Below are 17648 nucleotides of genomic sequence, written 5' to 3' on the forward strand. Positions count from 1 at the left end.
GAGAAGGTGGTACAGTGCAACTTCGGCACAACCTATGACGAGCGCGTCCGAGACCAAATCATACATGGGGTAGCGAACGTCAGCGTTCGCGAAAAGTTGCTGGCTCATGGCGAAACCCTGTCCCTGGACAAGGCAGAAGAAATTGGACGCTCGTTAGAAGCCCTGCATCGAGCGAACCGCGCATTCGACTCGGAGAAAATACAAAGAGTCGAGGCAGCTCAACTTGGTGCTCCGTCGACGAGCCAAGATGGCCGACGTAGTCCGGGAGGCCATGACGATGGCCGACTTCTTTCGGGGAGCCGCCAAGATGGCCGACGTAGTCCGGGAGGCCATGAAGATGGCCGACTTCTTCCGAGGAGCCGCCAAGATGGCCGACGTCTTCCAAGAGGCCGCCCAGATGATCGATATTTTCTGCGAGGCTTCTCCGGGACCCGCAATGAAGCACAGGATGCGAAGGAGCCTAATTTCGACCGTAGTTCATGCGACCGGTGTGGCAGCACGAAGCATATTGCAACGTATAGGAATTGCCCCGCAAGGAACCGGCGGTGCAACGCCTGCCACACGTTGGGCCATTTTGCATCAGTATGCCGAAAAACCCGTACTGTTCAGCACATCTCTTCCGCAGAGACGCTGTCTTCAACTTCCGCAGGACAGCCGTCCGCGTCCGTCTTGACGGTGAGCACTTTGGACGCTAAAAGGGATTTACAAGTCCCGGTCGTGGTTAACGACGTCGCCATGCGGCTGCTCGTGGACACAGGAGCGTCTGTCTCATTGATGACGGCCGAGGATTTTGGAAAGCACTTTGGTCGACAGCACAGACTGTCAAAAACAGCAGTGGACTTGAGGAATTTCTCCAAGCAACGTATCGACATTCAAGGCCTTTTCCAAGCCATTGTCCAGTTTCTTCAAAGGTCGTGCTCAGTCACGTTCCATGTAACGTCTACAGGAACATCACTGCTGGGTCTTGACGCCATCCAGCGCTTGGGGATACAAATCGACGGTACGTCGCTGACATGCTGCCTGGCTACGCTTCCTCCAGTACGAAGCCTCACAGGTGTGCCTCCGGTGGCGAGTTGGGACTCGTCAAAAACTTCGTGCACCGAATACATCAGTGGCAAGGTATGAAACCAGTATCTTCAAAGTTGCGCAGACTAACCCTGGCTCTCCGTGACCAGGTGACAAATGAACTGCGACGTCTCGAGGATTGCGACGTCATCGATCGCGTCGAGGCTTCTGAATGGGTGTCTCCACTCGTCGTGGTGCGCAAAAAGGATGGTGCCATCCGGCTCTGTGCTGACCTCCGGGAACCGAATAAGGCAATTGTCATTGATGGGTATCCTTTGCCGCATGTAGAAGAGTTATTGCAAATGTTTCATGGTGCCACATATTTTTCTAAGCTGGATCTAGCATCTGCTTACCACCAGCTGTTACTGGAAGAAGGTAGTAGAGATCTCACTACATTCATAACTCATGAAGGCTTATTCAGGTTCAAGCGTGTCTGTTTTGGCTTGGCATCCGCGCCAGCAGTGTTTCAGAAAATGATGTCACAAATCTTGCAGAATTGTAAGAATGTTGTCTGTTACCTTGATGACATTTTGGTATGGGGTCGGACGAAACCTGAGCATGATGCTAATTTAAGAGAAGTCTTGCTTTGCATTTCAAACAGTGGTATGAAACTGAATGAAAAATGTGTCTTCTCTGTGAGAGAACTGACTTTTCTGGGCCATAAAATTTCAGCTGAAGGCATTTCGCCTACAGAAAGCAAGGTAAAAGCAATCCTGAATGTGCCTGCTCCTACGGATATTAAGTCATTGCAATCCTTCTTAGGATTAGCTGGTTACTATGCCAAGTTCATTGATCATTATGCAGAACTTGTAGAACTGCTTCGCCTCATGCTCAGGCAAGGGCAAAATTTTGCTTGGTCTGATGATGCACAACATAGCTTCAATCAGTTGAAAGCTCGTCTTAAATGTTCCCCTGTCATTAAGATTTTCAACCCTGAATTGCCTGTGGTAGTCGCGACTGATGCATCTGATGTTGGTGTTGGTGCTGTGTTACAGCAACCGTATGGTTCTAAGCTAGAAACTGTAGCTTTTGCATCTAGAACTTTGTCTGTAGCTGAACGAAAGTATTCTGTAGGAGAGCGTGAAGCGCTAGCATATCTGTTCGCATGTGAAAAATGGCATGTTTACCTCTGGGGTAGACGGTTCACTCTTCGAACTGACCATCAAGCAGTAGTTGCATTACTGTCCGCTGGCGACTCAGGTCGTCGACCTCTTCGCATTTCAAGATGGTCAGCCAGGCTCCTGTATTACAACTTTCAGATTGAATATTGCAAAGGATCAGAAAACCTAGTCGCTGATGCCTTGTCTAGACTTCCAGTAAAGGATTCGCAGAATGAAGTTCAGGAGGAAGAAATAGTATCCTTAGTCACATCAGTCGTTGACAAGGAAACAGTGCAACTTGCAACGAGTACAGATGAGACGCTTCAGAAGGTCAGTAAATGCCTAGCAGAAGGTTGGCCTTCTAAGAAAAACATAGACAATGCTTAATAGCTTACTTTCATGTAAATGAAGAATTGTCCTTTGTAGACGGATTACTCATGCGTGGTGATCGTGTGGTAATACCCAGTGTCCTAATACCTACATTTCTACAGCTGGCACATGAAAATCATCAGGGCATAGTACGTACTAAGCAGCTTCTTCGTGAACGCTATTGGTGGCCCCAGATGGATAGCACTGTTGAACAGTATGTAAAGCATTGTCATGTACGTAAGCTGGCAGACAAGTCTGCAAAGCCTCATGTAGCTCCACTGCAACCAGTCTTTTCTTTTACAGTTAGAGCAATGACTTCCTTTTCTTTTTTCCAGTAAGGGCAGGACCGCGAAAAAGCTGGATGATCTCCCTTGCAGTTAACACAAGGTGGGGAAGAGGTGCAATTCTCAGATTGGCGTTCGTTGGAGCTGCATTTAGCACAAGTTGTTTGTCCTCGGCATGCATGTGAAGCATGTCCAAACCTTTGGCATTTGACACATCGTCTGGGGTTCGGGATATATGGTCTCACATTGACTTTGACATAACCGGCATCGAGAGAGGTAGGCATTACGCTTGTTCCAAACGTGAGTATAACATGTTTGGTGGGGATTTCTTGATCGTTTCTGCGGATTACTATTCTTTGTACTTTGGTGACATTTTGTTCCTGGAAACCTTCCAGCAGTTCCTCGTCGCTTAAACCAATAAAGTCTTCATCTGATATTACTCCTCTGCTTGTATTAAGTGTTCTGTCGGCCGAAACAGTCACTGTCGCCTCGCCAATACTGGTAAGTTCAGACAGCTTATCTGCTTGATCTTTATTATTCAGTTCTAGGAGGAGGTCCCCGCTAGACATTTTGGAGGCTTTGTATGTCTGTCTGATTTTATCTTTCAGGCATTTGGCTACCAGGAATGGAGAGAGCTTTCTAACAGGCGTGTTGCTTTCACTGTGGACTACATAGTATTTGGGGAAAGATGGAGCCTTGCTTAGAAAGGAGAATTGAAATGGTATTCCGGTGCGGCATCTTTTCAGACGCCGATCATGGACAACAGAGATTTGAGCTGCCATAGGAAAGTGTGTGTGTTCGGCAACAGCGCCGACCGCCCACCACGGAGCCCAACGAGAAGACGCGGCAGAGCTTGTGTCCAAGCCTGAACGACGCCAGCTGTACGCCGTCACTATAGCCAAATATGGTGTACCCAAGGTAGGATAGCCACAAAAGGTTAACCCTTGCCGCCGTGGAGGAAGGAAGTAAATGGGAGAGAAAAGAAGATAGGAAAGATAAAAAAGTGAGAGATAAAGACAAAGACTTAAGGAGAGAGAGAGACAGGAAGAGGCGACTGCCGATTTCCCCCGGGTGGGTCAGTCCGGGGGTGCCGTCTACGTGAAGCAGAGGCCAAAGAGGCGTCTTGCCTCCGCCGGGGGGCCTTAAAGGTCCGAACACCCGGCATCGGCTCAACCCCTAGGATCCCCCTTTCCCCGGACACGGCTAAGCCGCGCACGGCTACATGCGGGAGGGTCCAACCCTCGTGTGCTCAGGTACGTGGTGTTGCAACACACCAAACGCCTGCTGACGCAGGCGCCGCGGTGCACTTGCGGATGGATGAAACTGTAATGGTGCGATCTCGTAATTGATGCTGTTAACTTGACGTAGGACTTCATAAGGCCCTGTGTAGCAAGAGAGAAACTTCTGGGAGAGGCCGACATGACGACGCGATCCGCTTATTCCCTCTAGTCGTCGTCGGAAAAGGGCCAAGCAAGTCAAGGCCTACGTGAAAGGAAGGTTCAGAGGGAACTTCAATTGGATGGAGTCGGCCGACAGGTGGCAGGGAAGGTTTCTTCTGGCGATGACACAATTTGCAAGTTGCGACATAACGATGCACAGAGCGGTAGAGACCCAGCCAGATGAACTGGCGTCGTACACGGTCGTATGTAAGCAAAACTCCAAGGTGTCCCGCCATCGGTGCATCATGAAATTGTTCGAGAATGATGGATCGCAGATGACGAGGACTGCCAAGGAGCAACTCAGGGCTGTCAGGGTTGATTGCGGTGGTAGAGGATGCAGTCATGCAGCACAAACATGCAGCATGTGCCGTCGGTGCTGCCAGATTGCACTCTGGGGATGATGGACTGTAAGGATGCGTCGCGTTGTTGTTCAGCGCGCATGTCGGTCATGTCAGTCAATGCCATCACGCAGGTCCCCGGATCATGCGCAGCAGGATCGGGAGGAACCACAAGGTGACAAGAGAGGCAGTCAGCGTCCTTGTGCAGACGTCCAGATTTATAGTTGACAACAAACGAAAATTCCTCGAGCCGCAAAGCCCAGCGACCAAGCCTTCCTGTGGGGTCACGGAGGGAAGACAGCCAGCAGAGGGTGTGGTGGTCTGTGACGACCGAAAACGTGCGGCCGTACAAATATGGCCGGAACATGGCGACAACCCAAACTGATGAAGGCCGTCTTCTTGCGGTCCATTTCATCAACTGAAATCTGCCAGTAGCTGGATCGAAGATAGATGGACGAGAAGTACGTAGCTCTGTGCAAGCAGTCCAAGGTGTCACTGATGCATGGTAGTGGGTAGACGTCTTTTCAGGTGATCTTGTTTAAATGGCGATAATCGATGCAAAAACGCCAGGCACCATCTTTTTTTTTCACAAGGATGACAGGTGAAGCCCAAGGGCTGGCTGATCGTTCGATGACCCTTTGCAAAGCATTTTGCCCACTTCTGATTGGATGACTACGTTCAACATGGCATACACAATAGGGACGCTGACGAATAGGATTAGTGTCTCCAGTGTTGATACGGTGGTGAACAACAGATGTTTGTCATAAAGGCTTGTCGCCGAGATCAAAGATGTCAAGGTAAGATTCGAGGAGGACACGTATGTCCGTGGCCTGTGCAGAGGTGAGGTCAGGTGCAATCACCTTCGCGAAGTCATCCGTTAGGAAACCAGACCTGTGAGCTGCAATTGCTAAGAAACCACTCTCGGCATTCAGACTTTGAATGCCAACTTCGGAAGTATTAGTCATGCTGGCCAAGAACATGCCGGCTGGAAGCACTTGAGGGCACAGGCTGAAATTCGGAAGTGGAAGAATGATGCCGTTATTAGTAATGGTCATCAGCGTGTGTGGAAGAGCAACGTTCCGGTTCAAAAGCATGTCGATGATGGGGCGAAGGACATATCCACCGTCGGGAATCTGTGGCTGTGCGGTCAAAGCGACGCAAATGACTGCCTCAGGTGACAGACACACTTCTTGAAGCGAACACAAGTACGGTGGAGTGATGCTTGGAGTATCAGCGACTTGAGGCAGTTCCAACTGAAGAACGCCGGTTGCGCAGTCGATGAGAGCAGAATGATGGGATAAAAAGTCTAATCCAAGGATAGTGTCGTGAGGGCAGTTGTCGATCACAGCAAAGAGAACAGAAGTAAAGTGGCCGGCTATACTTATGCGAGCAGTACATATTCCAAGTACAACCAGCACGCCGCCGTCGGTCAAACGAAGCACTTGGGCAGCTGCTGGGGTGAGGACCTTCTTTAAACATCTACGTAGGCTAGCACACACCACAGACACGTGGGCTCCAGTGTCGACGAGTGCTTGGACAGGTAAGCCATCTATTTTAACGTCAATTACACTTCTCTTTGTGGGCACAGACAGAGGATTTACTGCAGTAGTAGGCAATGCAGCACTACCTACGAGGGCTGCACTTCCTAGTTTTCCGAAAGGGTGTGGCTAAAAGCCACAGGAGACGAAAGGCGACGTGACTGTGGCGTACGGGAAAATGGGTGGCCAAGTTGCGGTGAATGAGACTGGTGTCTGCGCGGCGATGGTGAGCAACTGTACCACGTGTCTCTAGCAGAGTTGTCGGCGCTGTTATACTTGGCGGTGGGCAAAACATTGCGCGAATTTCCATCAGAACTGCTCCTGCTCAGGTTGGTCGGCGTGCGAGATGTTGAGGGCCACGAGTTGCGACAATATTGGCCGACATGACCAATGCGGCGACAGGTGAAACATATCGGCTGGCCGCCCGCTGTTATCGCAACCCGACTGAGTGGAGAACGTGGCAAGAAGCGTCGGGGTGGAGCGAAAATAGTAGAAGGACGTTCGTTGGCTCTGGGATTGGTGACGGCGCAGACAGAATGTAGGTCAAAGTTTTCAAGTTCCTGTCAAACGATGGCTTGCATGAGGGAAACTGAAGAAGGGGTAGCATCAGGGCTATGTGAACAGAAAGCTGCAGGTGCCATCATGCCCAGTTCACGTCGAACGATTTGCACCATGTCCTGTGATGGCAACGCATGCTGCTGTGCGGGCTGATCTTCACACGTCGACATTGCGGCAGTATTGGGAAGCCTGGCGAATGGTTGCAGTTCGCGTTGGCTCTTGGCCTGCTCAAATTGCCGGCACTCTTTGATGATAGCATCAACTGTAGAGCATTTTTTGCACATGAGCAGATTAAAGGCGTCGTAAGCAATTCCCTTGAGCACATGCCCTACCTTCTCAGCTTCTGTTATGTCGTGATCGGCTTTACGACAAAGCGCCAGCACGTCCTGGATGTACGAAACATAGGACTCCGTGGGGGATTGGGCACCAGAGGCCAGTTCCTGCTTTGCGGCCATTTTAGGGCCGGCTGGTTTGCCAAACAACTCTTAACTTCTCTTTGTATTGGTCCCAGCTGGTCAGCTCCTCTTCATGGTTTTCGAACCGCACCTTTGCCGTGCCTCTTAGGTAGAACAGCAGGTTAGCTAGCACAAGCATAGAGTCTCTCCCATCTGTTAATTCCACTCACGCGTTCATACATAGGCACTCACTGTTCGATGTCGGCGCCATCAGTCCCGCAGAAAGTTTCGGGATCCTTGGGTTGCACAACCACAACCGAAGGGGACAGCGACGTAGCTGGTGACGGTGACATTGGAGGCGGCAACAATGTTGATCCCGCATGCTCACTGTCATTCATGGTGAGGACGGTAATGCGATGCCCACTACGGAGCTCCGTTTCCAGCCGTGGTACCCAGCACCTCCCACCAATATGTTATGGGGATGTTGGGAGTATTGACAGACTGTATTTACAATGTATATACAAGTAGAGTCAATGGGGTTAAGATGGCAGACTAGCAGCAACACGCAGCAGCCAGCGTCTCGCGATCTTCTTCCTCTCTCTTCTTTTATCCCTCCATAACAATATTGTTAAAGAAACGACCATGACGGGGCCATGTCATTCATACTAGTTATGTCATGACATACATATGACATACATGCCATGACAAATGTGTCATTGCATTGATGTGATGCCCCCCCGCTGTCATGCCTATTCTGGTATATAGTCAGTTGACTAAACGACCCCAACAGGTGGGCGGGGCGGACAGATGGATAGCAGATAAACAGATACATAGACAGACTCAAAGCACGTGAAGTTCGCAAGAAATACGTCATATTAAAAATAAACAATTCTTTTGATTCTTAAACTGAAACCTAAAGCACCTAGAAGCGAAACCACTAGTGCGACTTCACTCAATGAAAAATATGGGTTGATGGTAGAAATAATGCAGTCTAAAAATGTGGGTCAATCCTGAAGGTTGTGCAGTCCAAACAATGAACCACATGGTACACTACTGCGTCCAAGGAGACCTTGCCTTCCTTCGATGTCAACAGCTGTTCACTCGCGTTTCTTTAGTTATATACTAGTGTGCGTATAAGTTGCTGTTGTATTCTTTACGCACTTATTGTACATTGCTTGCTTCTAAAAATAGTTCTCAGGATTAAAATCTTATGTAGCAGCTTACATCTCTAGAACCAGCCAGCCCAAAAGGAGGAGATTTGTATTCATAACAAATGTGTGTCCGTGGCCTTGATAATTGCAATCCTGTAGGTTAGACCACATCCGGTTCCAAATTAGCAAGGTGTCAAAGGCACAAATTTATCACCTGAGTGTGTGGACGAGTTGTCGCTCGCAAGATGACCATGCAGCGCTGCCTGTTTCTCTTGCCTCCAGGGCGCAGCAAGAGGAGGCAGCCCTGCAACATCACACATGTGCACTAAGGAAGGAAGGCTGACTTTTAAACCATGCTAAAACATTCACTGTGATTGGACTGAGGGCTGTGCAGAGTCAACAGGTGTTATTGCATTTGGAGTGGTACAGGCAGGAGGCAAGTCAGAGAATTAAGTGATGTGCCATGTATATGATAATATAGAAGGCACCCAGCACAGAGGAAGCATACACACACAACCAACTCAGCAAAGAAAGCCGTGCATATTGCACCACTTGATACAGGCCTTGTAGGCAGTGGCAGATAGTTAATAGGTTGAAATTAGCAGCTATATATCATCAGGCCTGGATAGCATTTTTTTTTGCCAGCTCCTTTTGTTTTATATTAATTTATTCAATGAGGATGTACCTCAAGTGTCCAAGTAATTGCTAGAAATGCAATTACACGATAATAAAATGCAAACTTCTTTCTTAAAATGCCTTTTTGCAAGCTCTGGTCTCTGAGACTCGTTTCGCAGCGTGCTCCAACATGCATCTCCCACTACTGTAAGCTCAACGAAGAATGGCCAGACGAGAACGCTCTCATGAGGTTTCATACCACAAGGCGACACTCTCCGAGCACAGTGGCCACGTAATAAAAAAATAAAGGTTTTCCTCTGGTCAGGGACATGTACACTGAGTGTACCGTGCCACTGATGTGGAAGGTGGCCTTGTCACTAAAAAAGGCTCAGCAGCAATTAGTTGCTGCTGCTCGGCCGCACAAAACTGCTTTTGCCTGCCCTGGTCATCAGCACTCAATCTCAATGCTCTGCTTACAGTTGATGAGGAGATGCCAAACATCAATGCAGCATGTTTGCATGACAGCCTCAGGTTACTTTAAAAAAGGAACCTTCAATTAGCGAGACCTTCCTACTAACTCCCATGAATTGCACCTTTTTGGTTTGGTCACGCTGCATACCTTTTAAAACCCCTTCTTCTATGTCAAGACACAAAATGAGGTGATGGTCAACGGCGTTCACCCTGAAGTGCCCTCACACAAAGCACATTGATTTTGACTATGTGAGCCAAAACACAGCAATGGCTTTCTCTTCCCCATATTAACGTATACCTATTGACATCCCTGTCGAGCACTCACAGGAAGAAGTGCAATAGCAAGAACTCTCATCCACTGTCTTAGCACACTGCTATCTGTGGCACAGCCAGTAGAGCAGAAAACAAAAATGTACAGAGTGAGCAAAATACATGCTAACTGAAGTTGCATATTGTGGAGCAAAAAAGTGGTTTCTGTCAGCAAAGTTATTAAACTGTGTAAAGAAAATGTTTCAACATTTTAAAGACAGCCGTGCAAAGAACTCTTTGCCATTCCCTCCAGTAAAAGATTGCATGCACCGTATTTCAATGTAGCGGTGACAGACGATGCCACTGTTTCATAGCAGCAGTGATGTTGTTCCAGATTTTGCACACATTAGATTTATTGAGGATGAATCAGGCAAGTATAATGCATACAAACATAGTATTAAACAAACTTCGCTGTAAAAGGCTACCTCTTTCTAAAGTTTCAGTGCAATAGTAAGTGGTATAGCTGTTTAGCTCAGAGAGTTCTGCATGCATGGCTGTCCTATTGTTTATGATGTTTAGTTCAGAGAGTCCTGCATTCATGGCTGTCCTAGTGTTTATGCAATGCTCAGTATAGGAAAGTCACTTTATAAAACACATACGAGATCAGTCCTCAAACAAGCATTGGACCCTCTCACAGTCTGCCATTCCAAAAAGCTCAAGAGACAGAATATAACTCTCAGTATGTTTCAGGAAAGTATGGTATCAATTTCAGTGCGAAAAACGTAAGAAATAAAGTGGGAAATGTTAGAAAGTAAAAAAAAGGCTACGTTTAAAACTTTTTTATAGAATCTATATCATGATGCAGTTGGTATACCAAAAGGAGAAATATATAGTAATGCAACCAAATTGAGTCAAAATGTGTTGAATGCTCACTCAATGTCCAAGAACTGTGCCTGCATTATTCATGACTGGAATAGATTGTCTTCCAATGCCATTTTGAATTTTGGAACAATATTGAAGGATTTTACATTCTTGCTTTTATTTAGACGACCCTGAACCAATGTTTCGGCCAGTGTTGTTTTTAGACCATGTTGTCAAACATTCTTTTAGAGTATTTTCAAGGTTCAGCCAATGGTTACATGATTGCTTCCTCAATTGCAGCCCCCACCCCCCCTCCAAATGATATTGCAGTTTTCGTGCATAATGATAATTTTCGACAATCTTTTTTTTTATAACTTTTTGATAATTTTCATGCAATAATGATTTACAAGGCAAAGAACACTAACGTACACACACTTGCTTAACTCAACTGCAGAAATAAATCACTCCCCTGCAATGCCTCAGAGTGAGACTGCAGTACATGTAAATAACAGAAAATGCCAAAAATACATGGTGCTCGATAGAGCTAACAATGGTAAATTTATAATGAATTTTTAAAAATTAATTTATTGCATCATGCCCTATATAGTATGCAGTGTTGTATAAATTAAACATGAAAGGAAGCAGTGGAAGCAAAATATACCTCCTAGGATGGACACACCTCCAACAGGAACTTTCTTGCCATCCTGTGTCAGCTTTGGTGCAGGCAGGTTGGCTGCAAGGCATTGTTAGCAACATCCATCATGAAGTAGCCACACAACTGAAGGCTCATTTCTAGACTGCAACACATAGTTTAGGGGCATACAGTTTGTTTCCGAAAACACCCATGTAAGGGCATGCAAGTGCTCCTCCTCCCCTTGACATATCTGCTACTGCTCATACATGAACAGCCTGTGACCCTTTACATACAACGGCTTCAACAGTTCTACAGACTTGGCAAAATGCTGAGGAATGGAAAAAAAACACAAGCACAAGAAAAGTACGAAGACAAAAAGAGATGACATTCCTTTCTTTGCAATCTTTCTTGGTCATCGTTCCCCACTCGTGAACGTGTACCAACATGCACAACTTACTCTGGAAGCACCACCCCCCCCTGCCCCCCATGCATTTATCTATAAATCTATGAAGTGAAACATTCAAGAAGTACAGTTAAACCTAGATAAGTATACATAATGGTCTGCAATATAATGTTATCCCTGATTAATTTCGCTATTCATAGCTTTATATCCATACAACATCACGCATCTTAAGCTTAAATATAACCAAGTGGGTTAATCTACAATTTCAATATAACGGATTTCAATGATACCATGAAGGAAGATCAAGGCAATAAATGGAAACTGCTGCAGGCATCGGTGGTAAAAGGGTTGAAATGACATGTGGTTGCTTTCGAACACACCAGTCTAATTGTATACCACATGCCCGGCTAAGTGGTTCATTGAATAGCTGTCCATGGCCTTCAAGATTTGGCCGCACACTGAGGCCATTATCTCAGAGGCCATAATCTGGCAAATGCATTGGTATTTAGCAAAGACCAATGGGGAAGGAGGGCGGGAGACGCACATGTACAGGTGCATCGTATTAGCACATTCTACACACTATAGTGTGCACCTTACGCTCTTGCATCAGCGCCTCATATGGTGTTTTTGTTGTGGCTAATGCTCACGACGTGCCTGTTGCAGCATGAGCAACGGTACCCTGCGGTACTAAAAACAATGGCAACTCACTTGAGAACAAGGCTCGTACGTTGCAAACACTCGTATCTTGCAAACAATCACAATCGGTGTGAAGATAATGGATGTTGCAGCTTGGTTTGGGATACCATGGGGCCCCCACTCTCCGCGATCTTAAGGCCGAAAGAAGCTATCTTCGACTCCATGAAGAAAAGGTCAAAAATTAATATCTGGGGTGTTACATGCCCAAACCATATATGATTATGAGGCAAGCTGCAGTGGGGGACTCAGAATTAATTTTGACCACATGGGGTTCTTTTACGTACACCAAAGGCACAGTACGCAGGCATCATTGCATTTTGCCCCATCGAAAATCTTTCTTTGTACAGCCAAATATTTCTCCAGTTCTGTTTGATGAGGTCGTCTCTTCTATTGAAAGTGTAATGTCTTCCCATAGCAAGCACATAGTAATCCTTCTTGGTGATTTTAATACACCTGGAATTGATTGGAACATGCTTAGATATTCTCATTACAATCATTACATAGAGAAGAAATGCAGCCTGTTGTTGGGCTTTCCATCCTTCTGTTCCCTTCAACAGCATAACTTGACCGCCAATTCAAATGAAGTTTTAGACCTTTGCATCTCAAATGCTCAAGTTGTAGATTTCTCTCATTCTGACATATCCTTTGTGTGTCCCGATAAGTTTCATCCATCACTTAAGATAACTGCTTCTGTGTCAGCCCTGAGGCAGAGCTCTTTCAGTGGCATAAATGAATCCTCTTGCTTTGGTTTCAAACGTGATGATTATCTTGGTTTATATGATTTCTTGTCCACCACTGATTGGCCGCTGGTTACAGACAAAAACAATATTGGTGACCAAGTAGATCAGTTTACGGGTGTAAAGTCCGAGGATCTTATTGTCCGGTAGACCGGGCTTTAAGTACGGTGAAGGACAATACACCGGAAGAGCCGAGAGCAGCGTGTCCTACACTGCCGTTTATTCCTGCAAGATGAACTCCCATGCCATGCACGCTCAATAGCCACACTTTGTTGTTCTTTCTTTTGTGCGAGCTATTTATTTGCTATTATCAACACTCTTGGCCTATGAAGTTCCACGAGTACATTTCTAGAAAGCACAAATGTTGTATAGGCTGTGTGATTACTTTGCCATTTCCAAGCTTTAGGCGACATGCATGCACAATTTCGTCGTTTCCAGTAATGTCCTCCAAGACATATGCGAGTATCCACCACAGCCTGGGCACAGAGTCGTCATATACTATGACGATATTGCCTTCACCAATGCTAGTGATGTCTGACACTGGCCTACTATGAGCACTTCTGAGGATATTAAATATCCCTTGTACCAACAATTCCAGAAGTCTGCATTTCTTGAAGCTGTATCCATGTTTCAAGCAGCTTAGTATGGGAGCTAGGCACTGCTGCTGCAATTGGTAAGTCAGGAAGTGCCATCAGTTGCTTGCCATGCAGGAAATGGGCAGATGTCAAGACTTCTGGTTCCTCTGCCATAAGATATGAATATGTCAGGGGTAAACTGTTTACGATCGCTTCTATTTCTGTTAGGACCATGCTCATGTGATCATAATCTAGCAGTGACCTTCCTAGTGCTTTCCACTAACTGTCTTTAATTGATCACACAATACGCTCCCAAAATCTGCCCCACCAAGAAGTACGATCACCAGAGAATTTCCATGTAATATGATGAGCTAACAGGTAATTGCCAACCTCACTTCCCCGAACAGTGTCATACAAAGTGTGAAGTTCACGAGAAGCACGCTTAAAGCACAGAGCATTGTCAGAGTAAATCATCGCAGGAAATCTATGATGTGTAACAAAGCATCGGAAAGTCTCTATGAAACCATCGGCAGTTGAGCGCAAGACAAGCTCTAGGTGAATCGCATGAACTACAGTGATGTAGGATTTCTGTGTGGGCTCACTTTTCAGGTAGTGACGCCATTGAAGCTGTCGCAGGCTTGGCCCTCAAGTGCACGCACTAAGCACACCGCCCAATCACTCTTTTCCCGCACTGCTCTGCCTTCGTCACCCTCTGTCGGAGCACTGCGACGGTCGTTGCGACCCCCACGTGGAAAAGCACCCGGTGCAAACAAATTGCGATGAGTTCAGTGGCGCCGTGATCACCAGGAAGCAGAAGTGGGTGCTCGATGCCCTCCTGGTCCGTGACATTCCCAAGTCTCGCTTGAATCCCGAGCAAATCATCATTCTCCACAAGAAAGGGGTACAAATCTCTGATTTTCGATGCATTGTGGAGCTCTCGTTTTGCCTGGAGGGATGATAATTCAAGGCCAAATCACTGCTTTTGGGCAATGAAAAGCCAATACCTTTCCAAAGTGGCAAGCTACTTTGATGTTAGATGTTTTTTACGGGTTGGCAGGCCACGGCAGGATGCACCAAACCTCAGCATGCACGCTGTGACCCGTGGCACCCACAGCCAGGTACTATGTCTTGACAAGTCAAAGACAGGGTGCACCGATGTAGCTAAAGCATGGAGTGTAACAATGTACACTTCTGACTCCACGTCTTGTACAATAGTCAGATTGGCAGCCTTTTTTCATGTTGGCCATTCTTGGCCATTCTTTTGGCCATTCTTCACATCTTGCTAACCAAGCTGGTCCTCTCTACCCAATTTCGCTATCAATCAGAGACTGGACAGAAGTGCCCTGAGAAACTAGGTATGCTGGGTTTTCTTTTCCAGAACAGTGGTTCTTCATTAAAACTTCTTTCTGGACGAGTTGGTGCATACTTGATTTGAAAACTATAACAGTGCAAACACATGCAACCACAAAGGAACAAGGACGAGACACAAGCGCTGTTGTGGTTCCACTGTGAAGAGTCGGTACTATCTTGAATTTCTGTGATCCTGTTTCTGACAAACTGTTGCCATCTTGTAGTGACACCTCGGATCCAACCAAGAGCCACTGTTTACAGTCGCCGACCGTTTATTCGGACCTCACGGGGACTGCGAAAATGTCCGAATAAACAGGTGTCCGAAAAAGCAGATTAAGAAAAAAAAAATGAAATTCTTTATTTCCACGCACTTATTCGGGCTCGGCAGTAGCCTTGGAAGAAATCGTGAATGCGCCGTTGCACGCTGTTCCGTTTACGCGCAATCAGATAAGCCTGAATCTCGGAGAGGGTCGTACGGTCACTATTGGCAGCTGAAAGCACAGTCACTGCTTGTACACGCTCCGCATGCGACGGCAGCGTAGCACATGGTGCGTCATCTTCCGACTCGGAGTCATCGTCCGGCGGTGCAGCAGAAACCTAACGAATGATCTTGCCGCCGTCGAGTTCTGCGCATGTCAATACAGCAGTGTCAGCACCTATGAAACTGTCAAATGAGACGGTGTCCGGAATCGCAATGCCACCACTGCGCAGGTCTCGGCAGAACATTTTCCGCGTCAGTAAGGAGCACATCGGAAGCCGACAAATCTTAGGCCTGCCGGCACCCGCTTGCCGGCATTCCCCAGCGCAGTCTGCGCGGGCACTGTCGGCGCCATTAGACCCTTGACGCGATGTTTACGTATGCCGCGTTGGATCACCGAAACCTCGACACAGCACACAAAGCAAACTAAAGCCCCACCACCGTGCCGACACCAGTCGCACAAACGAAACGCGGCCTGCTCGCAGCGTCTTGCGCGAGGAAACAAATCAGCTGCTGGATTGTCTTGACATGGCTTAGTAAGCTGAAACCGGAACTGCTGCAGAGCCGCTCTATCTAACCAGGCAGAAACGATGATGATGAGCGGGGATTTCTAGTAGCGCTACTTCGTGGGGCAGCAAGGAAGCTCCGTTCAAAACAAAAATGGCGTTCAGCAAGTCGAACCATGCACCGGTCAGAGTCGGTGCATGGTGCTCTCGACCGAGTTAGCTAAAGGAGTGTCCGAAAAATCAGACGAGAGGTTGCAAGGTGTCCGAACTTTCGGCAGTTGTTATACATTATGGTCTATGGGGAGAATGGCGGTGCCGCGAAGCTGACCGAATAATCGGGCATGTCCGAATTTTTGGAGTCCGGAAAATCGGTCGGCGACTGTAATCAGTCCAAAAATAGCATTTCAAAGAATGGATTTCCAGTGTGACAGCTATAAACTTCGCAAATCGGGCACCCACAATAAGCTAGAGCCATGGAAGTGAAAGCTGTTTAAGTTGACCTACTCATGCTTTTGCCATGAGAATCTTTGCAAATGCTTTACAGGTAAGCGACAGTACCACAGGCTGCGTTGCTTGCATTCGTAAAAACATCGAGATCATATGTATGCAAGTCACTAGTTAGTAAACAAACAGTGCTGGGCACTGAAAGAGTTAATATCAGGGACTTCTTTGCACCACGTATTCCACTCGTGGGCAAGTTCTGTTGGAATCTCGCTACCCCAATTATGTTCCATTTGGCAAAAGCACTGGAAGAGGATCTTGGCACAGATCAGAAATGGAGCTGCAAGACCTAGAGGGTCGAACATACGAGCAGAGGTCTGCAAGGTGAACAGTTTCATTGAGTGAGCTCCTTGCAAACACTTAATAACCGGATCGACGTTCAAACTTAGGTTGAATTAATGTTTGACATTTGATGGCGCAAGGGCCAGGCATGGCCAAAGAGCGCCATGCCTGTGGTAATAAGTTCGCAAAGTAGCTTTTAGTTCTATGAGTTGATGTGACGTGGCTGTAAAGGGGCCTTAAAATGGTTGCTCTAAAGTGCGTAAAGTCTATGTGTAATAAGATTATGGCTATCACGCATGACATGTACTATGAGCATTAAGGTGCACTGCAAAAGAATGATACAATATACAGAATATGTCAGATGCTAAAGTTGACTAGAGCACCACTGCCTTGTTAGAGCCCTTGAGACACAAGGGCCTGGAGGCATGTGCTATACAACACTGCTATCCTCTGAAGAGAGGAAGCGCTACGAATATATGGGACTAATAACATGCAGGACAACATCATTCAAGAAACCAAGCACTGCTTTTGTGTTAAAAAGTGGTTCTTTGCCAATAAACATAGCCGGGTGAAGTGGGACACAATAGCGGTATGCCAGAGGAAAGAGTTTCTTTCTCTCAGCTTCAGCTTCCCGACACTCCAGTAAAATGTGGAGGACGGTCAGCCTCTCTCCGCATCTACCACAGCTTGGAGGTTCATTACCAGTAAGTGAAAAATTATGGGTGCCAAATGTGTGTCCTATTCTGACTTTGTTGTGTGACCTTGTTGCAGAGGGCCAGAAACCTAACTGCGGTTTGATTACATGCAGCTTATTGTTTGTTTTCACGTCCCACAAGCGTTGCCCGTGGTTCCGCAGTATTCTTCGTAAGAGAGGCTTCAGACCTGTAGCAGGGACCGCAGCGCTAAGACTAGCTTGTGATGTAATTGATGTGGCCATTTGGTCTGCTAGAACATTACCCTCGATGCCTCTATGGCCAGGTACCCAGCATATACTGATATGCTGGTTTGATATGTATGTTCTACACAGAACGGAGTAGAGCTCAGTAAGTACAG

The 17648-nt window shown here is 46.9% G+C and overlaps 1 protein-coding gene across 2 annotated transcripts in view; it reads right to left on the minus strand.

The window, feature by feature from the left end:
* LOC142560922 (uncharacterized) overlaps window positions 1-17648 on the minus strand; it is a 384720-nt gene that overhangs the window by 242919 nt on the left and 124153 nt on the right. For both annotated transcript variants that reach the window (XM_075673344.1, XM_075673343.1), the window contains exons 11-12: window positions 11095-11166; window positions 8452-8541 (exon numbers count right to left, since the gene is read on the minus strand). In XM_075673344.1, coding sequence (XP_075529459.1) covers window positions 8452-8541; window positions 11095-11166 — 162 coding nt within the window. The remainder of the gene's footprint in view (window positions 1-8451; window positions 8542-11094; window positions 11167-17648) is intronic.

This window comes from Dermacentor variabilis, chromosome 10 (assembly GCF_050947875.1).
Source record: "Dermacentor variabilis isolate Ectoservices chromosome 10, ASM5094787v1, whole genome shotgun sequence".
In the NCBI taxonomy this organism is placed as follows: domain Eukaryota; kingdom Metazoa; phylum Arthropoda; class Arachnida; order Ixodida; family Ixodidae; genus Dermacentor; species Dermacentor variabilis.